This window comes from Lepidothrix coronata, unplaced genomic scaffold (assembly GCF_001604755.1).
Source record: "Lepidothrix coronata isolate B3197 unplaced genomic scaffold, Lepidothrix_coronata-1.0 Scaffold190, whole genome shotgun sequence".
Lineage (NCBI taxonomy): Eukaryota > Metazoa > Chordata > Aves > Passeriformes > Pipridae > Lepidothrix > Lepidothrix coronata.
The window spans coordinates 390,682-417,635 of NW_016690370.1; the positions used below are offsets into that span (position 1 = coordinate 390,682).

Genomic DNA, 26,954 nt, shown 5'->3' on the forward strand with positions numbered 1-26,954 from the left:
ACCCTGTTGGTGCCCAGGATTTCGGAGCAGGGGAGCAGGAGGGATCCCGAGTGCCCATCCCTGGGGACCATCTGCTCTCACGTGTGCCAGCTCTGCACTCCCACCAATCCCTGGGGAAGCCACGAGCACCAGCCCCAAGCAGGATGTTCAGAGGGGGGGGCCTGGCAGCCCTTCCTGCTGGGCCCCCTCCCAGCCCCTGCAAAACAAACCATTGTTTAAAATCTTGGCAGGAGGCTTTGGGGACATTGCTGAGGTTGCTGAGCAGGATCAGTTTACACCCAAGCTCAGCCTGTTTTCGGGATGCACGAGCTTGTGGGGGAACCACAATGACCTGCCCTGAGAGATGGCACCAGGCTGCTCATCACTTCAGGCTTTGAGATTCCACGTGCAGAGGGAGCCCAGTGCACAGGTCACCAGTTCAAGGGTGGTACATGAGTATGAAGGATAGGAAGGACATTTTTCCAGACCATTATCAGCATCAGAAATTGAGTTTTAGGGAAAAAGAGCATCACAAACATAGATTGCTAAAAATACACTCGAGGTGTATTTTAACCAAGCCCTGGTTGCTGCCAGGGCTTCACCTCTGAGGGGATGGAGGCAGCAAGAATGGGTTAATTGTGGGTCCTTGTGGTTTGCCACTGGACAGACATAATCACTGATCACCTCCTCAGGCAGGACACAGGTATGAAGAAGGCAAGTGGTGGAGAAAAGATCATGGAATGATCAGATTGGTTTGGGTTGGAAAGACATTAAAGCCCACCCAGTCCCACCCCCTGCCATGGGCAGGGACACCTTCCACTAGCCCAGATTGCTCCAAGCCCCGTCCAACCTGGCTTTGGACACTTCCAGGGATCCAGGGGCAGCCACAGCTTCTCTGGGCAACCTGTGCCAGGGCCTCCCCACCCTCTGAGTAAAGAACTTCTTCCTTGTATCTAATCTAAATCTCTCCTCTTTCAGTTTAAAAGGTAATTTCATGCAGCCACGACACTGAGATGGGCAGCATTGGTGGAGCCAGGTGTGCTCAGTTCTTACCCAGATCCAGGGCTTGGAAGTGTCTCCAAATTTCCTTCCTTGCCTTTTTTTAATTGACTACACTACACTCCTAGGCTGGATAAGTCCATTAAAACTCTATATGTTCTTAAAAAGCACCTCTGAGGCTGAATAACTTGCAATTTTGTGACAGTAAGGGGCACCAGAGCATGGCCTGGTTTTAATTATGCTCTGCACTCCCTGCATGTAAAATTCCCTGGGTCAAACAACCCCGAGCCAACCGTGGCTCCAAAGGAATCGGCTTCCTCTTATGTAAACACCCGAGTTTTGGGAGGAATGGTTATAATCCAGCCACACATTTTAAAACCCTATTTCCCCTTCACAGCACAAATACTCTGGATTGCTCTGAGTTCAGTGGCTGCAGCAGCTCCAGAGCTGGGAGGGCATTTCCATGCCAACATCTGGACCAGTCCCACTCACCAGGCACAAATCAGAGTCAACTCAGCTTAAATCAGCAGAGAACTCTCATTTTAGCCTTGTCTGATTGAGCTGATCCTTTGTTCCACACAGGCCTGAAACGTAAAACCAAAGAGCTAAAAACTGTAACTGTGAAAAATCGGGGGTTTGCTGTGATCTCTCCCAGACACGTTGAGACAACACAAGGAGCAAGAGGGCTGAGGAGGGAATAAAATTTAAAATCAATAAATAAGTAAATAAAATCGGGGGCAGATGGAGAATAAAAAAATCATCTGTAACCACACTCGTGAAGATGATGAAGCTTCTTCTCCTTGGCAAAGCAAGTCCTTAACAAAGGGGATTTTAGAGAGAAACAGGGAAACCCAGCAAGGTTTTAATGAAAACCTTCTCTTGTTTTTAAGTGTTTTTTTTTTTTTTTATCAGCTCTACAGATAAATGTTAAGCACAGAAGATAATAAGGAGTGGGAATATGGGAATATTTTAACAAATAAAGTAATTTTTCAGCCATAAATTGAGGGACCATGATGGGTTGTATAAATTATTACTGGGCCTCAATCCCTGTCCTGGTCCTCTGCAGTTCCCAGAATACATGACATCCCTCTAGTCCCTTCACCAAGTGACATCTGGCTGCCTCTTTTTTCCAGTAAACTTGGCTAGTTTGGAACAAGTGTGTTGTTTCATGCTCACTCTGTTATCTCCACTTGGCTTTGGCATTATCTCCAAGGATATTTTTCATAAACGAGTGCCGAGGGCTCGTTTCCATGGAGGGCTTTCCCACCAGGTGAAGTTTGGACATTTCTCACAGCCCTGCAGTAAAGGGAGGGACTCTCTCCTGGTTCCTTTTTCATTTTTAACTCTCTCCAGGACACCAATTACTTGTTTCTCCAATGACCTCAGTGTTTTGGCTCCAGCGCTCCCAGCCTGGCTCCAAGGCTGTCCTTCATGGTTATGGCTTTTCTGACATCTGGGTTACATTTTTCCAGAGAATCACTATTCCTTTGTGCCCTCGTGACCTGTGTCAGCATACACAACTCTAATTATGAGTCCCTCACTAATTAAAAGTGACTACCACCGTGCATTTAAATAACACCTACATTCTCACCCTGAGGAACGCCACAACGCTCCCAACCCTCCAACCTTAGGATACACACTCAGAAGCAGCTGAATGAGCAGAACATCTCTTTGTAGATGCCTGATAAATTTTTTCCAGCCTGTTCTTAGGCAAACCTTTACCAGGGAGTTAAGCCAGTCATTGTTCTCATCACCCTCGGTGGGTATTTTCTAGAAAAACTCAATGATAATTGTGTGGGCTGACTTCCCTGGTTGATTTTTGACTGTGCTTACCTGAGACATGGCTTTTTTCATGGCAATTTGAATAGATTTAATATGAATTTATGCTGCCTCACACGGCCCTGAAGGGGCTTTGTCACACAAACACTACCTGGCTCCTGGTGTGCTGTCAGCCTCGAGCTGCCGGACGAGGAGCTTGGCTATGGCAGTGAAGCTGTTGCTCATGCGATAAATGTCCCTGCTCTGGGGGCCCAGGATGCTCGAGAAGGTGTCGGTGAGGCTCTTAATTTCCAGCAGCAGAATATGGTGAAATGAGTGCTCCATGTTGGCCAGCTGGTTCACCAAGTACAGCAGGCAGGTCCTGGCTCTCTCCTGGGCAACACGGGGAGATAAGAAGAGTTTTAAACACATTAATTCAGTGTTTGCTTGTGCAGGGAGGTTTGTGTGGTGCTGCCTGAGTCACTGTCCCTGGGGAAGAGTGGCTGCCCCACGATAACCAACTGTGCCTCAAACACAGTTTATTTGTGTGTGCTGCTACGTGACTTTTGTTCCTCTTGGTATTACCTAACCCAGCCTAACTCAGTACATCTTGTCTCCTCCTCAGACCTCGAGCCAGAGTCCCTAAAGGCCCTTTGAAGGGCCCTACATTCTTCTAGTTGGTAGGTCAGCCTGGCTCAGGGCACCAGCAGCACTGAGCTCCCCTTTCATCTGTGCTGAGCCTGGCTCAGCTACTTCATCGAATCACAGAATGGTTTGGGTTGGGAGGGACCTCACAGCCCACCCAGTGCCACCCCCTGCCATGGGCAGGGACACCTTCCACTGGACCAGGTTGCTCCAAACCCCATCCAACCTGGTCTTGGAAAGAGAAAGGCACAGAAAAAGAGTGCAGGGAGGTGAAGCTGTGGCTGCCCCATCCCTGGAAGTGTCAAGCGTGGATGAGCTGTAAGGTCCCTTCCAACCCAAACCAGTCTGGGATTTTATGATTTTCTGGACTCCTTTCTGGGCCTGTTGGGTGCTGCTGACATTTAGCAGTGTCACCCCAGGGTCTGTTGTCACCAGTGCTGCCCACAGAGAACAGGGCTCCTCCAGCACAGGGGGGCAGAGCAGTGAGGGGCAGGAGCTGGGGTCCTGTCAGCATCTCCTCTCCCTAATGGTGAGAGGTTAAAGGACCTCATAAATCACAGGGGTTCTCTCCTTCCACAGCATTTAGTTTAGGAGCAACACTCAGATTAGAGCCGTGACTGACAGCACAACAAAGGGAAGTTTAAATTGAGATTTCACTCTAAGATGTCTTCACACGCTGCCTGGCACGGGCTGTCAGTCACTGCCAATGCCCTGGAGTCTGATGTGCCCTCTGCAGCCAAAATGTTCCCACCCAGTTCTTCAGGGCAATGTGCTTTCCCCAGTTTATCAGCAGAGATCACATCCCCCGCAAATCAGGATTAAAGGGGGTTTGTTTCAGATCATAACATTAAACACGTAAATATTTTCTAGCAGAGACACTTTATCATCTCTGCCTGGCCAGGACACACAGCTCCAGTGCCAGCTGTTTCTGTGTCTACGTGTCCAAATTCCCATCCTAAACCAGAAGCTTAAAGGAAGAATCACAGAATGGTTTGGGTTGGAAGGGGCCTTAAATCTCATCTTGTTCCACCCCCTACCATGGGCAGGGACACCTTCCACAGACCAGGTTGCTCCAAGTGCCACCTGACACCTCCAGGGATAGGGAACATCCAGCTTGACCCTGAGCACCTCCAGATCAGGGCTCCCCTGTTTTGTTATAGTTGTTCTAAGTACATTAAGTTCCACAGCCCTAAAAATACCTAAAAAAGCAGTGAAGAAACCAGCAATTAACTCAGGAACTCACATCAGATCCTCCGCTGGGTAGCCAGGTATGGCTTTGCTCAGGGAAACCCGGGATAAATGGGAAAAGAGCATCGGACAAACTGCTTCCCTTCAGCCGGGGCGGGGGGAAGGTCCAGCTACACCCTGGGCTGGGCTGATGTGGCTGAAGGAGCTTTTTCCTCAGTGGCTTGAAAGAGGTTGACTTTTATTTGAAAGACAACCCTCCCCCCAAGAGATAAACACAGGCTCAATTAACATTTAAAACACATTTTTTGTTTCCTAAACAAACTGTGCAGCAGACAAACTGGAGGAGCAGTTTTTGACCATTTTCCTGTCACTTTGATCCAGCTGGAGTGTCTCCAGCCTCGCTGAAATGCTGCTACTCGCCTGGAGTGAGGTAAAAGAACAATAAACTCTGAGTAACATAATATGTAACTGTTATACAAAACAAAATTACAGCAAAATAGCTCAACATGAAAGCAGTCATTATCCCTGCCCCAATTCTTATCCAAAATTCTTCAAAAAGCCTATTTGGATGTACAGAGCCCGTTGTGATTTTAACAGGGCTTATTTGATGTATTCATGTGTTTTTTTCATAAGCAGCCCTTGCATTTTATGGCATTACATCTGCCAGAAGGTGAAGATCTAAAATACAAGTGATGAGGTGTGGCAAAGTGTTGTGCTTTAGCTTAAAATCAGGCTCAGGAGACCACAAAAAGAGATCACGAGGCTTTCAGAAGTCGGTTAAAACTCTCAGTTGGTTCAAAACACACAGTTAATGGGAGAAAAAATACATTAAAATGTCCAATTGCCCTCTCCCCCAAGATGGTGTTTTGCTTTGCACAAATTCATGGTTAAGGGACAAGTTCTGATTTCAGCTTCACCCCTGAGCCTGTCACTGACATCAGCAGAAGTGGGGGGTGTAAACAAGGGGCAACCTTTAGAATAAAGGGATCTCTCTTCAGCCAGAGCTCTCATCTCTCCAGGGGTCCCTCGGCACTGCCAAGGTGGACAGAGCGGCTCGGGGGCAACACAAGAGGTTGTTTTTGGGAGCCAGCAGAAAGGATTTGCTGCTCACACCCACAATCCATACCACAGAGGGCCAAGCCTCGATCCTTGCCACCTCTCTTCCCCAAGCAGACCTTCCAGTGAAGTGAAACATCAACAACTAAAATTCCAGCACTGCCATCGCTGTTCCCTTCCCCGCTTGTTTGGCTTGGCCGGGAGGGAGATGCCGAGTCACGCCTCAGAACGAGCAGCATTCCTGTGGCACAGCCCCGGGACAGGGAAGGGGAGAGGGGCAGGAGTGAACACGGAGGGTTTCAGGAAGGCATTGGCACGGGGGGCTGAGACACGAGAGCAGCAGCAGCACTTGTGCGTGCAGGGACTGCTCTGCTGCTTCCCCTGAGTGGGACAAACAAAGTGCAGCAGTGACTGAGCTTTGCAGTGACACTGGAGATCAGAGTATCCTTTTAATTCATTCTCATTGCTCCACAGGAGCCTCTAAGATCTGCCTGGCTTTTATGATGCCAGATGTGGTTGTGCTTCTCTGCTGGCAGGCTGGCTGCCTGCCCTGCAGCACCAGAGATCCATGGCATTGGTTTTCCTTTCCGTCACAGAGTCACAGGAGGGTTTGGGCTGGAAGGGACCTTAAAGATCATCCCATTCCACCCCCTGCCACGGGCAGGGACACCTTCCTTAGACAGGGTTGCTCCAAGCCCCGTCCAACCTGGCCTTGACAAAGAATCATCTCCTTTTAAAGGAGAAAGAAATGCCTCCAAGGTTGATTCCTGAGGACAGGTGAGACCACAGAATCATCACATCCCCCAGGCTGGAAGAGATCTCCGACACCATCGAGGGATGGAGTGGGAAGAGCTTTAAAGTCCTTTCCAACTCAAACCACTCTAGGATTTTATGATGTTCCATAATTCAGAGAGATTCATGACTTCTATCTTTTCAGGGAGCAAAACACGAGGGGAGCCATTTGTCCCCTGTTGGAACGTTCCCCTCTGCCACCCTTTGCCTGCTGCTTTTCTCCATGTTCTCAAGTCTCAAGTGCAAGGTCCCCTGGGTGTCCCTGCACACACAGGACAAGGTGCCATTCCCCTGGACATGTGGCACTGGAATTGCAGCCTGCTGCTGAGTCAGCAGCTCCCTACAAAAATAAGACCCAGGACACAGTGCCAGCTACTCAACACTTACTACAGATGAATTACTCATCTGTAGTACTACGTGTACCCACATAAACCAACAGATTAAAAATATAAGGAGAAAAGATTCTTCAAATCAAGTCTTTGTAAACTTTACCTCAGGCTACAATTTCCAATAATATATGAAATACAACCTGGCCAGTGGGTTCCCTGCTTATTCTTGGTATTGGTATAAAACAATAACAACAACAAAAGGCAAAATAAATAAACTCAGCCCCTTTGAAGTAACAAACACGGCAGAAATGGAGCCTCAGAGACACTCAGATGGGAAGAGCTGGTTCAACACACTAAAACACAGAATTAAATCCCTCAGTTCTGATCCCAGCTGTGCTCAGCTCAGACTTAGCTGCTTATAAACTGTAAAGCTTTTAGGAGATGCTGACTCCTAAATATTAAATGCAGAATTGAACATGGTCACCTGCAGCTCTTGTAAAAGTCAGACTTGCTGGGGGGATGGAAGTAAACAAGGAGGCAACAACAAGCTGTATTTGGCTCCCAGTCTTCCATGGGATTTTGGCTTTCTCCCCCACAACAGAAATGCGATTCACAAAGCCAAACCAAATCTGGTTTTGATTCTTATGAGATAAATTTAATTTTAAATGAACATAAGGCTCAAGATCAGTAGAAACAGCAAGGGTAGTGTCTCCCTGTGCTGCACCCACAGTGATCAGACCCCCACGGCCTGGCCAATACACACCCAAAGTGAGATCCAAAGGGAAGGATGGGCCTTATGGAAACGAGGGAAGAGGTTGTGACATCCCCGTGTGCCAGTCGAGCTGTGGCACAGGCACGGAGCCAGCCACCAACTCCCAGCCCCAGGATTTAAGGGAATGGCTTTGAAAAGGGGCCAAAAGAAACTGTTTTCTCTGGGGACAAAGGTTTCCCTGGGGATTCTCCACCACTGATGAGCCCACAGTGTTGTCTGTGACTAAACACCTTCTCACAAAGGCCTGGAGGGACAGGACACAGGGAATGGCTTCAGACTGACAGAGAGTAGGGTTAGATGGGATATTGGGAAGGAATTCTTGGCTGGGAGGGTGGGGAGTCCCTGGCACAGGTTGCCCAGAGAAGCTGTGGCTGCCCCATCCCTGGAAGTGTCCAAGGCCAGGTTGGAGCAACCTGGGCTAGTGGAAGGTGTCCCTGCCCATGGCAGGGGGTGGAACTGGATGAGCTTTAAGGTCTCTCCAACCCAAACCATTCCATGATTCTGTGCCCTGGTAGGGCAGTCTGGCTACTTGTGAAGAAAGACATATTTAGACGTATCATTTTACAGGATTCAGAAAAAAACAACCCCCAAACCAACCTTTGTTTCCAAGCTCACCTCATCAATGTGCCCAACAGCTCCAAAGATCTTTGCTGTTTGCCCAATCAGACCTGGAAAACTCTCCCCAACCTCCTTCAGCGTCGGCAGAAAAGGGGCCAAGGCTGTTGGTTCATAGCTGGATATTTCTATGAGGATGTTTAGAATCAAGTCACTGTGGTTGGGGTCCCTCAAATGCCCAAATAAAAAGGGTAAACTCTCTGTCAGCACCTATTAAAAATCAGACAGAAACAAACTGAATATATATATTTTTAATTGGGAACACAAATAACCAAGAGAGATGTAACTGGAGTGATAAAAATAAACCACTAGACTTTGATTCAATAAAATAGTTTTCCACCCTTGCTGACCTTTGCATAGGGGTCAACCCAAGTTCAGCTCAACATATGGAATAAGGGTAAGTTTTAGCCTTGAAATATGGCAGTTATGCATAAATAAGTAAGGAAATGGCCAATTGTTCAAAAAAAAAAATCAAACCTCCACCCTTATATTTCCCTCCCTCCAGGCCAGACTATATTTTATTGATTAAAACAACAGAAGACTCAACCTTCCCCAATGATACAGTAAATTAAAGGACTTGTAGAAATTTTTGTTTCCATAGGAAACTAAAGGACGTGACAAGGTCAAGAGCTGGAACAGAGGGGAAAACAAAGGGCAAGATCCTCACTGCCTAAAAAACATGCCATGGGTGAGCTGTCATTTCTTGTAACAACCCAATTTTGAGGAGGCTGAGGCTTAAAATCATCTTACAAACAGGATGGAGTGTTTACAACTCTGCACTGAGTAATTAATTCTTGTGTAAACACACATGCACAGTAATGCACCTCAGATCCAATGGGACCTGCATCTGTGTGAAAGACATTTTGACACAGAAGTGGGGCATAAAACAACCCATTCTTCTAGTTTTCCTTGTTGAGGATTATCAGTTCTCATCAGTTCCTAACTCATTTTAATCTTCCTTGACATGTATTTCAATACAGCTCATGTCCTCTGACAGAAACACAGTTATGGGAATTCACACTCCCATGGCAGAGGAAGAGCCAAAATCATTGAAAACAAATGGTTTAACCCAAACCTTTTGGTCCAGCAGCGTCGCTGTTATGCTCTCCTTATGACTAGCTGGAGAATTTGGAACGGAATCACAGAATTCTGTGGAAGTAGCATGGGAAGTCACTGCCTGCATGTCGTAAGGACGGCTCACTGCTGGCCCAGACCTCCCCGAGCCATCTGAACACTACAGCCCTGCAGAAGGGGGGCAGTGAGCCACCCCCAAGGTGCTTACCCCGAGTTCTCTGTTCCTGGCCATGGCCTGGAGGAGCCTGAGGAGGTGGAGCTGCTCCGCCTGGTCCAGCTGGGCCGTCAGTGCCAGCAGGTCCCGCAGCCGGAGCGCGATCGGCCGCGGCTGCTGCTCGTAGAGCGCGGGCAGGACACGGAGCAGCATCGAGTTCCCTGGGGACACAGCAAGGGCAGGGCAGGGGCTGCTGGTGGGCAGTGCCCTACACCTGCAGAGAGCCCCACAAAACCTGCACACACCCACAGACACCAGTTCTTGAGAATAACACCAGTTCCTCCCCCTGCCGTGGGCAGGGACACCTTCCACTATCCCAGGTTGCTCCAGGCTCCAACCTGGCCTGGAAGGATCATCTGTACAAAACCAGGGAGGCATAAAAAGCACCGTAGAAAATTACGTACCTAGCCAAGAAGCCCAATAAATAACCTAAATAGAATGAATCAGGTGTAACAACAGAAGTGTAAAAAAAAAAAAAACTATTAATTATCATTTTATTTCTCAAGTGCAGTATCATGAGGATGCTGCTTAATGAGCTCTCAGATTGGGATGATGCTCAATTGAGCCCTAGACCAAACTAAGTGTGATTTCAGTTAATGAAGAGAAAAAAGAAGAGAAAAAAGAAGAGAAAAAAAGAAGAGAAAAAAAGAAGAGAAAAAAAGAAGAGAGAAAAGAAGAGAGAAAAGAAGAGAGAAAAGAAGAGAGAAAAGAAGAGAGAAAAGAAGAGAGAAAAGGAGAGAGAAAAGAAGTGAAAAAAATAAGAGAAAAAAATAAGAGAAAAAAGAAGAGAAAAAAGAAGAGAAAAAAAGAAGAGAAAAAAGGAGAGAAAAAAGAAGAGAAAAAAGAAGAGAAAAAAGAAGAGAGAAAAGAAGAGAGAAAAGAAGAGAGAAAAGAAGAGAGAAAAGGAGAGAGAAAAGAAGTGAAAAAAGAAGTGAAAAAAGAAGAGAAAAAAAAGAGAAAAAAGCTCTAATTCTCCTTTGTTGAGATTCAGGTTTTCACATGAAATAGGCAGCACATGGAAAGAATAGTTGGTTATTAAGAGAACTAAATATGCACTTGTACAGAAATAGTTAAGGATGCCATTTCCAGGAGGAGAAGGGAGCCAGGGAGAGTCGACTGCAGGCAGAGCTGAACCCTCTCTCACACGGTTCCTGAAGATGTCTGTGCATAATTCAATTTGAAGGCCAGGCTCATACCAAAATCCATAACCCCCCAGTGCTGTACACGCCTGCCTCCGTGGATTTAAGTTTCACTTGAGCAACATATGGAAAACATCTGCGTGTTGCAACCTAGTGTGGCTCCTTTCTGCAAAGCCTTGGAAGTGCTCACGGTCTCTTTGGATTGGTTTCCAAGAGGAACTGCTCTCTGGCCTGCTGCTTTTTCTCCCATTTAAACCTGAGCCATGTAATTTGGGAAGATAAGCAGATCTCTTCATGGATGGCAGAAAAAGGATATTTGGGTTCAGGCTGGAGCACGCCGGGCTCCTGCCAGAGACAGCAAACGCACCCCAGGACACGGCTGGGTCTTGGAACGTCCCCCCTGGGCCAAGAAACGAACGTAATTCATTGCAGGTTCAGACAACTGTGAGTCAAACAGCTCGTAATGATCCCTCAGGGGTCCTTCACCTCCGGGGGAGTGTCTCCAGCCAGCCACACTTCTGCATCCTCTCCTGCCTGGAGAATCCCTGGCTCCTCCCTGAAGGCCACTCTGAGCCCTCTGTGCAACCAAAGGCAAGGTCAGAGCCCACCTCTCACCCCGTGGACACGGCAGATTTGGGTCTTGTTCTGTTCTGTGAACAATCACAAAGGCCACTGGCAAATGAAAGGGATTTGTTGATGAATGACCCTAAAAAGATGAGCAAAATGCTCCATTCTGGCCATTTTCTACCCACGTTCTCTGGGCAAGTCTCTTCCAGATGTTACAAGTGAATCCACCTAAAAAGTGTCACCACCAAGGCACTGTGGGCACCAACTCACCCACAGGGAGAACTGGGATCTCGGGGAAAGGTTCTTCCCCCAGAGGGTGGTTGGGCACTGCCCAGGCTCCCCAGGGCAGTGGGCACAGCCCCAAGGCTGCCAGAGCTCCAGGAGGGTTTGGACAACGCTCTCAGGGACAGGGTGGGGTTGTTGGGGTGTCTGGACTGGATGGTCCTTGTGGGTCCCTCCCAACTCAACTGTGATTCTGTGACAAAAAGGTGAGAGGATGTATTTACTTGAACTTTTCTAGACTCACACCATAGTTCAAAATTGAAACGCTTTGCACTGGATACACTAAGAATTATTTTCCCTCTGGACAACGTCGTGCTCGCAGAAATAAGTCTTTTCTTTGCACTTGCCCTTGTTTAGTTTCCACTGGAAGTTTTCTGCCCATATGGAGCAGAGCCCTTAAGCTCCAGTAGAATTTCAGCAGCTGTAACAATGGCAAAAGAAGAAATTCCCCTATTCCTGGACAGGCAAAAGTCATCTCAACTATGGAAGTGTGGTGGGAAGGAATTCAACAGAGAGCAACAAAAATAACAGCTTTAAGCAAGCAAAGACACTAAAACCTGGGACATGCTACTGCCTAAGCTGGGATGTCACAGATAGGAAGGGATCTGGAAAGTAAGACTAATTATTTAATCTGGGAAAACAAGCCTTTGAAGTGTGGGCTGTATCAGGGCAGTGATGCAATTGGATGTGACACAAGGTGATGGATTTCAGCCACAGAGCCTCTCTGAACAAAAACCACTTTGTGCAAACACAGATTTGGGCAGTTTCCTGAAGCCAACACTGCTGGGTTTATATTCACTAACCAAGATAAATGAAAAGCAAAGGCAATTTAGGAGCAAACCCATCCCTTTGCAGCAATATTGAAGTGACCTCACTGACAGGGAATTGCTTTTAACTGGATAACCTGTGTATACACACGTGTAAACAATCCCCCTGATACCACAGCTCGTGTCTGTTCTCCACAGAGCTCCTGAAAGGTCATTAGGCACAACCCAATTGGCTACTCTTTGGTATTTTCATGTTTGAGTTAGCTCTGAGTACCTCTTGCTGTTTGTTTGTCACACCTTTTTTTGTCTCTGAGGGATTTACACACACAGCTCACCCACCTTTTGGTTCTCAGATCACAGCCAGAGGTGATATTGTGTGTTACAAATAATTCACTTTTCACCAATCTTGCTTCATCTGTCTCAGACTAAACCAAGTGCCTGAAAACACATTTGTTGTCTGAGAATGGAAAAACATCCTACTCAGCTCCTTAACTACCTTCCTTCCCTCTTCCATCCCCACCTCCCTTACCCCCAATACTTTCCAGATTAGATTTTCTCAGACTTTCCAACAGACCACACACTGGGAATTATGCAACTCAGGCACAAACCAGCCTCCAGTTGGGGACAGCTGATGGTTGAGAGGCAGGAGGAGGAACCACGATGGTGTGGGTGTGTCGTGGTGGTGCCAGCCCAGCCCAGCCCAGGCCACAGACCCCTTCCTGGCTGCCTTCCTTGCACCCAGAAATGGAAAAGGTTGCCTTGTGCTCCAGCCCTGCTCTGCCCATCCCAGCAGCACAGAGAGCTTGGGAAAAGCCACGAGCCTGGGAGCACGTGGCAGTGTCACATGGACAGAGGAGCTCTCAAAGTCCCACAGCTGGGCTTGAGCCTCACTCCAAAGTGGGTGTCCAAAGACAAAGCCTGTGCACCAAGAGTAACCCAAGTTAGGCATATACCTACTTGAAAATCCCAGGATCACTGAGGTTGGAAAAACCCTCCCAGCCCATGGATCCCCCCTGTGCCCCATCTCCACCTTGTCCCCCAGCCCAGAGCACTCAGTGCCACAGCCAGGCCTTCCTGGGACACCTCCAGGGGTGGGCACTCCAAACTTCCCTGGGCAGCCCCTGCCAGTGCCTGACCACCCTTTCCAGGGAGAAATTCCTCCCAAAAATAACAATCACCTCTACTTTACCAGACTTCCCAGGTTTCTAAAATATTGCTTTGACGTTGCTATTTATTATTTACACTCTCAGGAGAGCAGCTGGAGGGCCCACAGTGGCAGGAACCCCCATACCAGAGAATCACAGAAGAGTTTGAGTGGGTTAAAAGCTATCCAGTTCCCTCCCCCTGCCATGGGCAGGGACACCTTCCACTAGCCCAGGTTGCTCCAAGCTCCATCCAACCTGGCCCTGGACACTTCCAGGGATGGGGCAGCCACAGCTTCTCTGGGCAACCTGTGCCAGGGCCTCACCCCCCTCACAGAGAAAGATTTCTCCCCAATATCCAAGGCACAGGTAACCCAGGTTTGCATGAGCAAAAGCAGAGACACAAATGGAAAGGGAACACACATTGCAAGTTAGATATAATTACATGTTTGGTTTTTTTTTTTTTGCTATTCTCTGGATATTTCATAGGCAATACATAATTTGTACCATATTATCCCTCATCTCACCTGAGCAATGCATCTCTGAAATGATTAATGGCCCACTGAACTGATGAGATTATGGAATTCGAACCAGATTAGCACCAATAATCCTTCCACTACATTAATGTCTTATCCAACAGTGCCTTGTTTTGCTTTTTCAAAGGTAACAGACGCAGCTCTGACCGTACAGCTGCTGATTTACACACTCCCAAAACCAGATCCAGCACTAACAGATTATCCACACAGTTATGGGGGGGTTAGGGGTAATTAGGGCTGGAAAAGCAAAACTCCAACAAGCTGTCCTTAAGAGTTCTCTTTTACTGCTTAAAGCAATAAACTGTGAGTATATAATAGAATTTATTATGTAACATCACATAACCATCCAAAAAAGCTGCACTATTTAGTCAAACCAGCCACGTGTATCCAAAGCAGCTCCAGGTATGTTTATTTTCCTCGCAGTCCCCTCCCCAGCCCTGGCACACACCGAGCACAAACCGAGCTTGCAGGGAGCGCTTTCTTTCCCCCAAATAACACAGCCCGGCACAGCCAATCCAGGCAGCGAACTCCGAGTGCTTCCACCCCTGCATTGCTGCACGTCCCAGAAATCCGCTCTCGGGGGAAGCGGCGGCTCCAGGAGCAGCTTTTTCCCCGCTTTTCCCCTCCACGAGTCAGTACATCCCCCAGTGGAACCTGGAAGGCTGGGATTGAGCAAACTGCACGCCCCCTTCTCTCCCGGCCAAAACCAACAGCCCCGAGTGCTCCGGTTACACCACTGGCACGGGGGCTGCTCATTCATTCGGGCTGAGGCGCTCTCAGCATTTATTAGGGGCTCCCTCCCAGCCCCGGCCTTGCTAAACCCGAGCGCAGCTCCAGACAGCCCAGGGATCTCCGGGAAGCTGCTGGGAGAATGCTGCCCCAAGAAATACTCTCTCTGCTCACGCTCTTCTGTGTCCTCAGGGCTTCTGGCTCTGCCCTGGAGGAAGACAACGACTACGACCTCATGTACGTGAACCTGGATAACGAGATTGAGGCTCCAGCCCCTGGCACCGAGGACAGTAAGTGAATTTAAACCAAATTTGTGGAAATGCAGAATTGCATTCTTTGTTGCCCAGCTCTTGCAATAGTTATTATTGCAAGCATTTTTTTTTTCAGAGGGAGAAGCTTGTGCTTGTACCAATGGGTTATTATGGATAACAGTGCTAAAGCACTGGGATGAGGTACCTTAGAATTTGCTTTATATTCTTAATTTTTCAGCTTTCCTGCACAAGACTGTCAATGACAGTTTTAGAATTGCTTTAAAACACACTATTTTACTTTTCTGTTTCTGTATAGAGGGAAATGCACTCACTCCCCCCACGGCAGGGGAGTTGGAACTAGATGGTCTTTAAGGTCCCTTCCAACCCAACCCAAGCTGTAATTCCATGATTCTGGGACAGTCTGGAGCACATAAGCCTTGCCCAGAGCCAGATTTTGTCAACCTCCTTCTGTTTAAAACTAAGTACAAAGGAACAGCAACATCTGTATCTTGCCTTCCAGCTGCTTCGTGCGACTGCCAGCGGGAGCACACCGAGTGGGACAAGCTGTTCATCATGCTGGAGAACTCACAGATGAAGGAGAACATGATGCTGCAGGCGGTGGACGAGCTCCCCAAGGTGGACCTGCAGACCCTGAGGGCAGAGCTGACCCAGCTCACCACCAACCTCGCCAGCTCCTTCGCCGCCACCCTCGACAAAGTCACCTCCCACATCGTGTCCCAGGTAGAGCAGGTGCTCCTGAGGACCAGGGACCAAGCTGAAGAGGCCAAGAGGCTTCGGGAGTCTGAGCAGGGAAAGGTTCTGGAGCACGTTCTGCAGCTGAGCCACAACCTGTCCATGAAGCTGGGCTGGCTGGAGAGCGCCTGGCTGGGCAGGGCTGAGGAGCAGGAGACAGCTCTGCAGCAGGATAAATTGGATGCCACCAGAGGGGACAATCTCCTCCTGAACTCGCTGTGGAAGGAGCTGCAGCAGACCCGGGCTGAGCTGAAGGTGTCGCAGCAATGGGCAGCTCAGCACCTGCTGCCAGCAGGTGAGTCCACAGGAGCTTCACCAGAGCTCCTCGGGGGTCTGTCCAAACAGGGACCCTACAAACACCCTCCTGAGCACCTCCCTCTCCACAGGACTCCAAAGAAACCTTAGGAACAGCAGGGCAGCTTTAAACAGTCTGTACAGAAAGGGGGGGAAACCCATTAACTTCTGGGAAAAGAGGTGCTGAGCTTGTCAAAGGTGGGATCAAAGCAGGGCTTAATTCAAGTCCTTACACAGGGCAAAGCCAGCCAGGATCCCACCTCCAGGCTCTCCCAGATCAAAACAGCTCAGCAAACATATTTTAAACATCCAAATTATGTTCTCACACCTTTTACCTGCCCAGCTGGTAACACCTATGCACGTGCATTACTGAGCTCTCCTCTTCTCTCCCTGCATGTTCCCACTCCTTCTTCTCCCTAAATTAACACCTCCTCACCCACTCCAGCTGCCCCAGAGCAGAGGACTGGTGTCAGCCAGCCAGGCACACCTCCACAGCAGGGAGGGCACATCCCCTGCACCCAACTGTCAGGGCAGAGTCCTTCCTCCGGATGGGTCCGTTAGGAACACCGGGGTGGTGGTTTGGGGGTATTTTTGCCCTTCCAAAGCCTTTGCGCTGCTCAGCAAGCAAGGTGACCACAGAAAGATGAGCTCATACCTCAAATTCCACCTCAGTTTTCTGTGCAGTGCAATGAGACACCCAAAAAAGCAACTTGGCTGTGGCAGAGCAGCCCCTCATCTGTTTGAAGTGTGGGTGCACAACTGCTACCTGCATGATACAGCTACACTGGATATCAGTGAGCTGTCACTGCCTTGCCTCTAAAAGCTGATTAATGGCTGTGTTTGCCACAAATCTAAGTTATTACAGCTTAAAAGCCCCATAGAAATCTACACTCAGAGAGTCCTGGGGAGTGGGTGTGTGGGGAGGTGGAGGTGCAGGTACACCAGCCTTACCAGAGACCTGCAGCAGCATCTCCTGAGTGAGATCTTACACAGGGGAGCAAGAAGGAACAGCTTGTAACTGCTAAACTTCCACAGACACAACATAATTCCCATCAAAGTGCTTTATGAGCTCCCCTGAATCTGTCCCTTCACGCCAGACACCCATCCAGCGTTAAGAGTAAATTGCTTTCACTCCTTTATCACGACACCTCAGTAACCTCTGTGTGCTGGGGGTACATCTTACAGCATATTCCTCTTTTCCCCAAACTCAAACCTCTTGCCTTCCAGAGCATGATCTCATTCCTTATCTTCTCCTGTAGCCCAGCCAGCCTCACTCAGCTACTCTGCACTAGGTGAGAGCAACAAACCCGATCTGCACCAAGCATCTCAACCTCAGCAGTGGAAATTCACTTTATTTCCACTGGTTCCTACATGATTTTATATAAAACCTTCATAGTTTTCAATTTAAAGGCTACATTTTAAGTACTTCCAGAGCCTCTCTCCGGGTTTATTTTTTTCTAGGGAATTTTTAGCAACTGACTTTAATTTCTCACTTCTTGAATTCCTGCCAGCCCTATTCTTGAGGGATTTTCTAATCACACTTTTTGTTCTTCGCTGAGGCTGGTTTTAATTTTGTTTAGGCTTTGATAATAAAGCCTGAAAGCCCGCTAATTAAAAGCTTTTTCACAATAGTGCTCCTAAGTAGCATTTTAAGGAGCATCCCCAGCAGTTGCTCGCTCACCCTGCTCCTCCTCAAAAGGGCCAGTGGAGAGATGTAAAATCTGCTGGAAGCTGGAGGGAAGCAGCCCATGAAATACCAGAGCAGAGCAATCCTGGAGGGCACAAAGAGTCCTTCATTCCCTGGAGCACAAACTTCCACACACGTTTTAGGCATTTCAGATCCTCCAGCTCCTTTAGACAGGAAATGAAGCGGCTTAATTGGAGAAGGGGCTGATTCTTCCCCCATGTCACCTTGGACATTAATTTACATACAACTAGGGAACAGCACATAAAATACCAAAAGTGTCTTGGCTTTAGTCATCATCAGCTACTTTTCCAAGTTTCACAGAGTCCTGTCAGTGGTTTTAACTAATCTAATTTCTATTAATCAACACCCTGATTAATGAGACATGAGAGATGAACTGTTTTAAAATCATGAGTCGTCTTATACATTTCCCACATTTACCCAGTGCCCAGGAATGTTACTGACCAAAAATCCTAAAGGCAGGGTCAGGACAGGGAGTCATTGTATTAAATAAATAAGCCCATCTCAGCATGTTCCTGCCGACACTCCCTGTGCTACTTTTTGGTAGCTCTTGTCCTCCCCTGCTGCCCAGTTATCCATGAGACAACCTCAGGACACAGCCCAGCAATTCCCTCCTCCAGCCACAGCCTCCACTCTATCCCAGGAACGCCACGGTATCCAAACCTGCTGTTTGATGGCTCACTCACCTCAGCCCCTCACCACAAGGTTATTTTCACTATTTAATACTTAAAAAGAACTCAGAGGCTTAACCAAGACCTAAGGGAGGGTTACTGCCACAACTGCCCAGTTCAAGGCTGACTTCTTTAGGTGAGGCAGCAAAAGAGCTGCTCTCCCAGGGGGCACTGCTCCGTACAGATCCTTGGGAAGCCCCATCATGGAACAGTTTGGGTTGGAAGGGACCTTAAGGCCCATTCAGTGCCACCCCCTGCCATGGGCAGGGACACCTTCCACTAGCCCAGGTTGCTCCAAGCTTCATCCTGGACACTTCCAGGGATGGGGCAGCGACAGCTTGGTGATCTTAGAGGTCGTTTCCAACCTTAATGATTCCATGATATATCAAAGGTCCCACCTGTGCACACAGAAGCAGACCAGTTTCTATTTCCCTGACGATTTTTTTAATCTTCCCCAGGGTGTGAAACCGCAATTCTGTTCCCCATGCGTTCCAAAAAGATATTTGGGAGCGTCCACCCAACTGCTGGAATGACCCTTCACTCCTTCACTGCCTGTATCTGGATCAGGGTGACCGAGGCTTTGGACAAAACCATTGTCTTCTCCTATGGAACCAAGTTCAATCCCTATGAAATCCAGCTTTACCTCCGCCGGGACTCCGCAGTGCTCGTGGTCGGGGGTGGCCAGCACAAGGTGGCTGCCCAAAATGCAGTTATTCCTGGGAAGTGGGTCCATCTGTGTGGCACATGGAGCTCCGAGAATGGATCTGCAGCCCTGTGGGTGCAGGGGGAGCTGGCAGCCAGTGCCCTGGACATTGCCAGCGCTCACACCGTTCCCGACGGAGGGATCCTGCAGATCGGGCAGGAGAAGAACGGCTGCTGCGTCGGAGGGGGGTTTGATGAAGCTTTAGCCTTCTCTGGAAAACTAACTGGCTTCAACCTGTGGGACAGAGTGCTCAGTGCCCCAGAGATCACGGCACAGAGCGGGGAGGGCGCGTGTGGCACCAGGGGCAACGTGGTGGGGTGGGGGGTCACGGAGGTTCTGCCCTATGGAGGAGCCCAGTACGTGTCCTAAACCCTGGCACGGCTGTTTCTGCACAGAGAATGTATTTCCCAAAGAGCTGAACACCAGCACTCCAACTAAACAGAGCTGTAGGAGCCCACGTCCCAAATTCCCAAGGAAGATCAGCATTGCAAGTTTACAAAATGAGGCGCTGTGGAGATGGGGTCGGATCTCTGCCTGCTGTTTTGGGAAAACACTGAAAAGATCCCACACATCAAGGCAGGACATTGGAAAAGCTGTCCCTGAGGTCTGGCAGCTCTGTCTGTCCAGCACAGTGTTTTCTGACGGATCAGAGAGAGGGGCACTTTGGACACTCGGGAGTCAGAGGGTGCTCCCGACATCCCTGCTGAGGGAAACCTGACCCTTCTCTGCAGAACAGAGGATGTGGATTCCCCATCCCTGGAAGTGTCCAAGGCCAGGCTGGACGGGGCTTGGAGCAACCTGGGATACTGGAAGGTGTCCCTGCCCATGGCAGGGTGTGGAACTGAATCATCTTTAAAGTCCCTTCCAACCCAAACCATTCCTGATTCCATGATCTTCCAGGCTCCTCCAGCCCTCGGGCTCTACAGCATTAATGTGAATTGTACAGAGGAACCACCTAAGTCAAGAAATGTGTTGCTTATTAATCGTTGTTAGTCATTTGTAGACTATAACAAAACTAGCTCCTTGTTTAAATCATTATTTATGCCATGGATTGATATCAAAGTAATATTCCCCATCATAATCTGATGTTACATTGGGAGAACATGCAGCTGTATTATATTGTAAATGGACTTTGTGATAATTTTATTGAAATTATTTTTGTAAAGTTGTTCTGTAAATAAAGATACTTTACTAAACTAAAACTCTCCATGCTTCTCATGAACCAAAACTCTGAAACCAAGTCCCATGTGGGAATCTTCCCATGTTTTGAACCATATAGTTCTAGAAAAAGCATAGAAATAGTGACCTCTCATAAAAACAGAGGGATCCTCATGTGCATTGAGCTGAGGCTGTGCTAGGACAGTGCTTGGAGGCTGAAGGAAGGATTGGTTTGGTTTGGGATATCCTCAAATAAAAATCCATCAGTCCCCCCCCATAATGCTGCCCTCTGAGGACAGACTCAGTTTTAAGGTACATTTAGACACCCAAAGGCATTTGCTGCTGACAGGAGGTTTGTACAAGGAACTGCTTCTCAGTGCCAGGGATTTGCTCCTCTCCTCTCACAAGCTCATCCCAAACCCAATAAAAACCCAGGGCTGGATACAGAGCACAGGCAGCAGGTGCAGAGCCCAGACTGCAGGGGTGATTTCCACGTAGAAAGTAGAGCCCGAGCAGGGGATGATGAATAGCTACTCACTGGATCCGTAACCATTTACAACGAGAGCATCACGCGCTGCCGAAGCCTCTGAACAAGTTATCATGAGGGATGTCTTGTTCAGAGCAATTCTCATTTCCCCTGGAAGCAGGCCATCCTTCTTCTCTATTCCCACGTTTCTCTGCCTTTCTCATTCTCTACAGATGTCCTGAGAACACACTTGGAAAAATCTCTTGGCGTGTTGCTGCTACACTCCTTCCTGAACACGACTCCAGATCCTTGTTCCAGGACACAAAAATAGTAAGGAAAAGCCATGACAAGGTAAATTCCCCTTTACTGTGCAATTGAAGGGGGTTGTGCTTCATACCCAGTGTTATATTACCTGCTCCAAATTTCTGGCAGCACTGTTTAAGGGAAAAGTAATTGCTCTGATTGCTGGAATTTCTCCTATTACCCTGCAATAAAACTGGATCTAAGTTATAAATGCTTAGTAGTAAACTGGACAGAAATCCCTTCCTAAATAATATCTGTGAATAACCTTAACAACAGAACAAGGAAATATTACCTGTGTTCATCTGCTGGCAGCCAGAAAACAGATCCTCAGAGTTATAAAAACACTTCAGGTCCCAATATTGTGCAAGGGCAAAATCACTCTCAAATCCCCTTCCCATTCAGTTACCTCCATTAAATGAAAACAAATGTCCATGAAATGCAGCAGAAAAAGGAAACTCCTCAGGAAGATCACCAGAAATCCTTCCTGGCTGCTTTTCCTGCTGTATCTCATACCTGAAAAGCTCTGTCTGGGAAGGATCCTTCTCCTGTCTCTGCTCTGGTTTGGCAGAGGACCAAGTGCAAAGCCAGTCCTTCCATTCCCACTGACTCAGCTGGAAAACTTTCCTCTTTCCAACTGCTTTGCTCTCCCTTTATCACCTCTGTGGACCAGCAAAGCTTTCCCACAGCCCAGCACCACAACTCACACTTCTCCCCTTCCTTCTTCACTCAACTATGTTCTTTCTTGGCCAGCAGTTTGGTTGTTTGGAAAACACCAAGTTTAACAAACACCAAATAGTATTTTGGGGGGATTTTGGGCTCCAAACATGGAAGAGCCACCATGGCCCTGCCCTTGCACTGTGGATGGAGAAGTGGAGGAGCAGGGTAAGCCCTGTGGGGCTGGGGTGGGTGCTGAGCCCAGCCCTGCCCTCTCGCAAGGCTCTGCTGGATGCAGCATCCCCATGGTGCCTTTGGAAGGGGGAGCAGCCACGGGACTCTCAGATCACAGGGTGGTGTTGCTGCTGTCCCCTGGGAGCAGGAATAGCTCCGTGTGGTCCCTGGTGCCCGTGGGAGGTGCAGGCACAGCGGGCACGGGTCTGCGGCATCGCCGGCACAGCCGGCGCGTGTTTGGGAGCTGAGTTCACTGGAACAGAGCAGTGAAACACTCCTTCCAAAGTGCTCTTTTTTAGCTGAGGAGATAAGAACCTGATTATGCAGCCAAAGAGTTGCCCCAAGTAATCACAAAATCCAGTTGGCTCCGGCAGTCGCCGGCAAGGGGCCAGAGCTGCTCTGCCCTGGTGCCACGAGGCTCGGCCGTGCTGGGCAGCCCCAGAACAAGGCCCTTTGTCTCCAGAAACTGCTCTGGAAATCCATCCTCAGCAGCTTCCCTCTCCCCTCAGCAAGCAGTCTGCAAGGGCAGTTCTCAGCCTGCTGCAAACGCAGCTTTTCATGCCTGAAACACGAATTATGCACAGCGCGATCGAGCCCCTTCGCAAAACAAATCGTTTCGCTGTTCGGTGCCCTCTTCCCGGCTGCAATTCCCAAACCTGATATCCACAGCAACATCTGCTGGTGGAACAACGTAAGTACACAACTCAGCCGTGCTGAAACCTTTTCCCAAACCTGTGACTAAATTCCCTTTATTTCCTTTATTACTACCACTGAGTGACAGTGCACAATGTCAGCACATAAATACTAATGCCAAGTCTTAAAAGAATATAAGAAATAATAACTTGATAAAGAATGCACACATTTAATTTGAGTGCTTAACATCTCCATAATAATCTTCTTTTAATAGCACTAATTAGCAGTAACTGTCTAATTATTACCCATCCTTGAAGCAAAACAGTGAATTTACTACTGCAGTAGCACTGTACTACAACAAATACTGGGAACTTTATTACTTCAATTAAATTGGATTTCCTTTTATAGAAGAATGAATATTTTTGGCTTTTTCAATCATAAAAATAAAATGTAAGGAGATTAGCAACAATATTCTATATAAAGCTAACAATGTAGGCAAAATTAAAGAACTACCACAAAGCTTTTCTATCTTACATCTGACTATTTTGCCACAGAATGGGATTAATTTCATCCCCATTTCTATTTTGGAGGCTTGCCAGGGACACTAATAGAAAGGATAAGAGCTCCAGAACTAGTGCCTCGTATCATGGCTGATAATTTGAAGTCCATTAGTCAGGAATATTAACAAGTACAGCTGGATTTCCTGCCCCAGGGGTCACCCAATCCATAACAAAACCTCCACAGTCAACAGGGTTCAGCAAATTCCCATATTCCTTGATAATCTGTTATTAGTTTGTGTCTAACCTGTTTTATCACATTTGTAGGTATTTCCATATGTCTGCTTTATACAAACGTGCCTCATATTTTTACGTATAATGTGTTTGCTAATGGTTGGACTTGATGATCTTGGAGGTCTTTCCCGACCAGAAGGATTCCAGATTTTAGGAATTCGAGATTTTTCAGGATCCCATGCACACCTGACACATCCTGACCCCCAAATGTCCACGTTCCTACCTTGGAGGACGCTCCTGACGATGGTGTCTGTGTGCTCAGCCAGCAGATCCACTTTGGCAATCGCAGCCAAGGAGAGATAACTGGACATGTTCCTGCACAGCTCCTTGTTCCCCCTCTGGAGAAACTTCACTGCCACTGGAACAGCCAAGGCCATGACTGGGGGGCGGTTGTAATTCTGTGGAACAAGGAAAAAGCAGTGAAAAAGAAGCAGCTGAAAAAAAAAGAAACATTAATATAAAGTCTCGTGCTGAGCAGAGGAGGAAGAAGAAAATTAAAACAAGGGGAAAAGAGCAAAAAAAACCCCAAAACAAAACATGTCAAGGAAGGTTGTGTTCTGGTAGCACCATTGAAGGAAGATGTAAGAAAGGGCAAATGAAGAAATTTAAAATTATTGCACTGGGAAATGTTCATAATGCACCTTTTTTTGTCTTCTGCTAGAAGAGGAGCAAACCTGAGATGAAGTGCACTAATTAAATGCTAACTGCTGTACACTTCTAATGAGACATTTGGTGACTGGTGTTCTCTGAGAAGACACCAGGAGCTGTATCCATCCTCCACACAGAGCAAGGAATTCTCATCCCAAAGCATAGGAAACACCTTGGAGCAGTCACTGCCAGTAAGTGCACTGGGACACCTGCTCACAGTGCAGTAGCTTTGGGTTTGATCATTAATTATCCTGTCATAGGTAAGATTTCCATTTTTTTTAAGCTCATTGAGTTCCAGGATAGTTTGGGTTGGAGGGACCTTAAAGCCCATCCTGTCCCACCTCCTTCCATGGGCAGGGACACCTTCCACTAGCCCAGGTTGCTCCAAGCCCCGTCCAATCTGGCCTTGGACACTTCCAGGGATGGGGCAGCCACAGCTTCTCTGGGCAACCCCAATTTCTCTGAACACCAGGGACAACTGACATTTTTCAGGAGTACAAACTTCCCTTTCCAAAGGGGCACCAAGCCTCAGGAATCTCAGGGTACCTGCACACACACTTGGCTTTTGACATTCAGGTCAGAAAAGGTTTTCTGCTACTATTTATACACATGAAACCCTGTGTACAAACTATACATATTTGCTGTATATTCCCCCTTGAGATCCCCCCCAACTGCCCTTGGAACCAGCAGGATGTTTGTGTGTAACCAAGGACCTGCAGCCTCTCTGGAGCCTCCTTAAGCAGTGCCCTCCTCTCTTCTCCACTCACTTTTGAACAGCCCTTTGAAACTGGAGCACGTCCCTGGTTTTGAAAATAATCCTGCAATATGATTATATTTAATTAGCATCTGAAATCCCAGGCAACCACTGGAACCCAGATGTTGCAGAAGGCAACAGAACAGTGCAAAGCAAGGCAGCCCAGACTTTCTGGACTTTCCTTCTGGACCAGCACTTAAAAGACTAAATTTAGACTGAGGAAAACCAAATCTGTTATTCCTTATTCCATAGAGTTTAAGTGGCTCTGAGGATTTTTCCTTGCAGCAGAGGCCTGCCAAGAATTGGACAGTCCCTTTCAGAGACCCCTGAGGGAGAAGGGGCTGCAGAAACTTCTTCATGTCAAGATAGATCATTTTGGCAACTTCCATGGGACCAAAAACTGTGTCTTTAATGAGAAAAGCCCTTAAAATAAATAGAGCTTCGCGCAGCAGCATGTTTAAATCAACATAATGCCTCGTTATGTTTGGCTGAGAGGCACCACTGAGCAGGAGCCAAACGCTGCCTCCAAGTTCTACTCTGCTACTCCCCACAAAAGAATGGGAAGATAAGGTTTGGCCCTTGTACTGGGATTTAAAAGATCTAAGAGAATTCCAAAGAACAATTCTTTTTTCCCCCTCTACAATAAAGATAAAATACTTAGTTAAGAAAAGGCTGGAATTCAGATGGAAGCAGAAAGGTTTCATTTGTTCCACGATGAGTATCAGGGCATGAAGGCACACTCAGAAAATGGGAAGGTGATAATAAAGACCACATTTCAATAATATGATCTAGTGATGTTTGCAAACCTCGAGGACCTCCCTGCTGTTCATATCAACAGAGACATGCTGGGAGAGCCAGCCCAGCTGGCAGATATTCATTATCTTCATTGCAGCCTCAACCATCGCTCACATACTGTAGAAAAAAACCCCACCAACCTCATTTTATGCCTTCTTTCTTTTTTTTTGGGGGGGGGGGGCAAAGGAACTTGCTATTAACAGCTTTGTTTCAGGGAGCAGCAAATGTACTTTTATAATTAAGTTGTGGCTGCCCCATCCCTGGAAGTGTCCAAGGGCAGATTGGACGGGGCTTGGAACAACCTGGGCTAGTGGAAGGTGTCCCTGCCCATGGCAGGGGGTGGGACTGAGAGAACTTAAAGATCCCTTCCTACCCAATGCTGTCCATAATGCCATGAACCACCTCATTTCATTTCAATTACCTCACAAAAAGACCAATCTGCAACACAGTGCAGTCCCCAAAACTCTGGAGATGAGCTGGCTTGGTTCAGCCACAGAGTGAAAGTTTAGAGCAGCCACTTAACACTTCAATATTCTTCTGAAATCTGATTTCTGAAGTGCCACAAAGATAAACTAGGATTTCACAACATACAGTCTCTCATCTGGAACGTTTAAGCTGTGCTGCTGCTGGTTACTGTCTCACCTCCAGGGGCAGGAGGCAGAAAGGGAGACAACCAATTCCTCCAGAAGGGCACTGCCCACCACAAAGCATGGTCCCCACCAAATCCAACCCCTCCAGAAGGGCACTGCCCACCACAAAGCGCGGTCCCCACCAAATCCAGCCATTCCCAGAGGAAAGTAGAAGGATCACAACCCCCTGATGCACCACTGCCCCTCAGAGGATGTGTTACCATGCTCTGTATTTTAACATTTGGAGTCAAGCCCTTGATTTTAAACACAATCCCTCCCGTGCACCCAAAAAAGCACGAGCACATTCTAAAAGCAAAAACTGGACGAGCACCGAGGGCGCTTCCAGCTCGGTGGAAGTAACGCAGGGAACTTTCAGTGTTACCTGCAGGATGCAGCTCATGATGTCAGAGGCAATTTTGGCGTGTGGTGCATCCTCCTCCCTGCCCGAGGGTCTCAGGTTGTGCTCCAGGCAGGACTCCCAGAGGGCCACGAGGGCCCGGCCGTGCCGCTCGATGGAGGCGGTTTCGCGCAGGGCCGTGGTGATGCGGGTGATGCAGATCTCCACCACGGCCTGGTCGTTGTCATTGCTCTGGTAGTCCTGGGGCAAATTCAAAAGACATCCCCCAGTCAGCTGGGTTTCAAGCACCTCACAAAATTCACCCGAAGACATGAATTTTTTGTAACAGGATCCCTTTTCCCCACTTCCGCCTTTACAACGGACGTTCAGTGGGATTAAAAACACAGAAATTAGTTCATCCCACGGGCAGCTCACTGGTTTAGGTCTTAATTCTCATTGCTGTGAAGGTATGGATTATTTAACCTCATGTTAATCTTTAATATGCTTTAAATAACTGATTAATAAAAATTCTTATAAAGATGAACTTGAAATAGCTTTAAAGGAAATCCAGCTGTGGGGAACTGGATTTTGT

The 26,954-nt window shown here is 47.8% G+C and overlaps 2 protein-coding genes across 4 annotated transcripts in view; one reads left to right on the plus strand and one right to left on the minus strand.

Annotated features, from left to right (window-relative positions):
• The window catches only part of VEPH1 (ventricular zone expressed PH domain containing 1), a 61,124-nt gene that overhangs the window by 27,559 nt on the left and 6,611 nt on the right, over positions 1–26,954 (minus strand). For all 3 annotated transcript variants that reach the window (XM_017831412.1, XM_017831410.1, XM_017831411.1), the window contains 5 exons: positions 26,408–26,623; positions 23,423–23,597; positions 9,416–9,582; positions 8,134–8,343; positions 2,909–3,129 (listed from right to left, as the gene is read on the minus strand). In XM_017831412.1, the coding sequence (XP_017686901.1) occupies positions 2,909–3,129; positions 8,134–8,343; positions 9,416–9,582; positions 23,423–23,597; positions 26,408–26,623 (989 nt within the window). The remainder of the gene's footprint in view (positions 1–2,908; positions 3,130–8,133; positions 8,344–9,415; positions 9,583–23,422; positions 23,598–26,407; positions 26,624–26,954) is intronic.
• Positions 14,619–20,188, plus strand: PTX3 (pentraxin 3). Its single transcript, XM_017831414.1, has 3 exons — positions 14,619–14,873; positions 15,355–15,882; positions 18,716–20,188. Exons 1-3 carry the CDS (start codon positions 14,726–14,728, stop codon positions 19,327–19,329), a joined length of 1,290 nt encoding a protein of 429 aa, XP_017686903.1. The 5' UTR covers positions 14,619–14,725; the 3' UTR covers positions 19,330–20,188.

Excerpts from the sequence above, each read along its gene's own strand:
- PTX3 (XM_017831414.1), top strand. The coding sequence starts at position 14,726 with ATGCTGCCCCAAGAAATACTCTCTCTGCTCACGCTCTTCTGTGTCCTC. Across the intron at positions 14,874-15,354 it reads AGCCCCTGGCACCGAGGACA|CTGCTTCGTGCGACTGCCAG; the intron begins GTAAGTGAATTT and ends CTTGCCTTCCAG. Across the intron at positions 15,883-18,715 it reads TCAGCACCTGCTGCCAGCAG|GGTGTGAAACCGCAATTCTG; the intron begins GTGAGTCCACAG and ends AATCTTCCCCAG.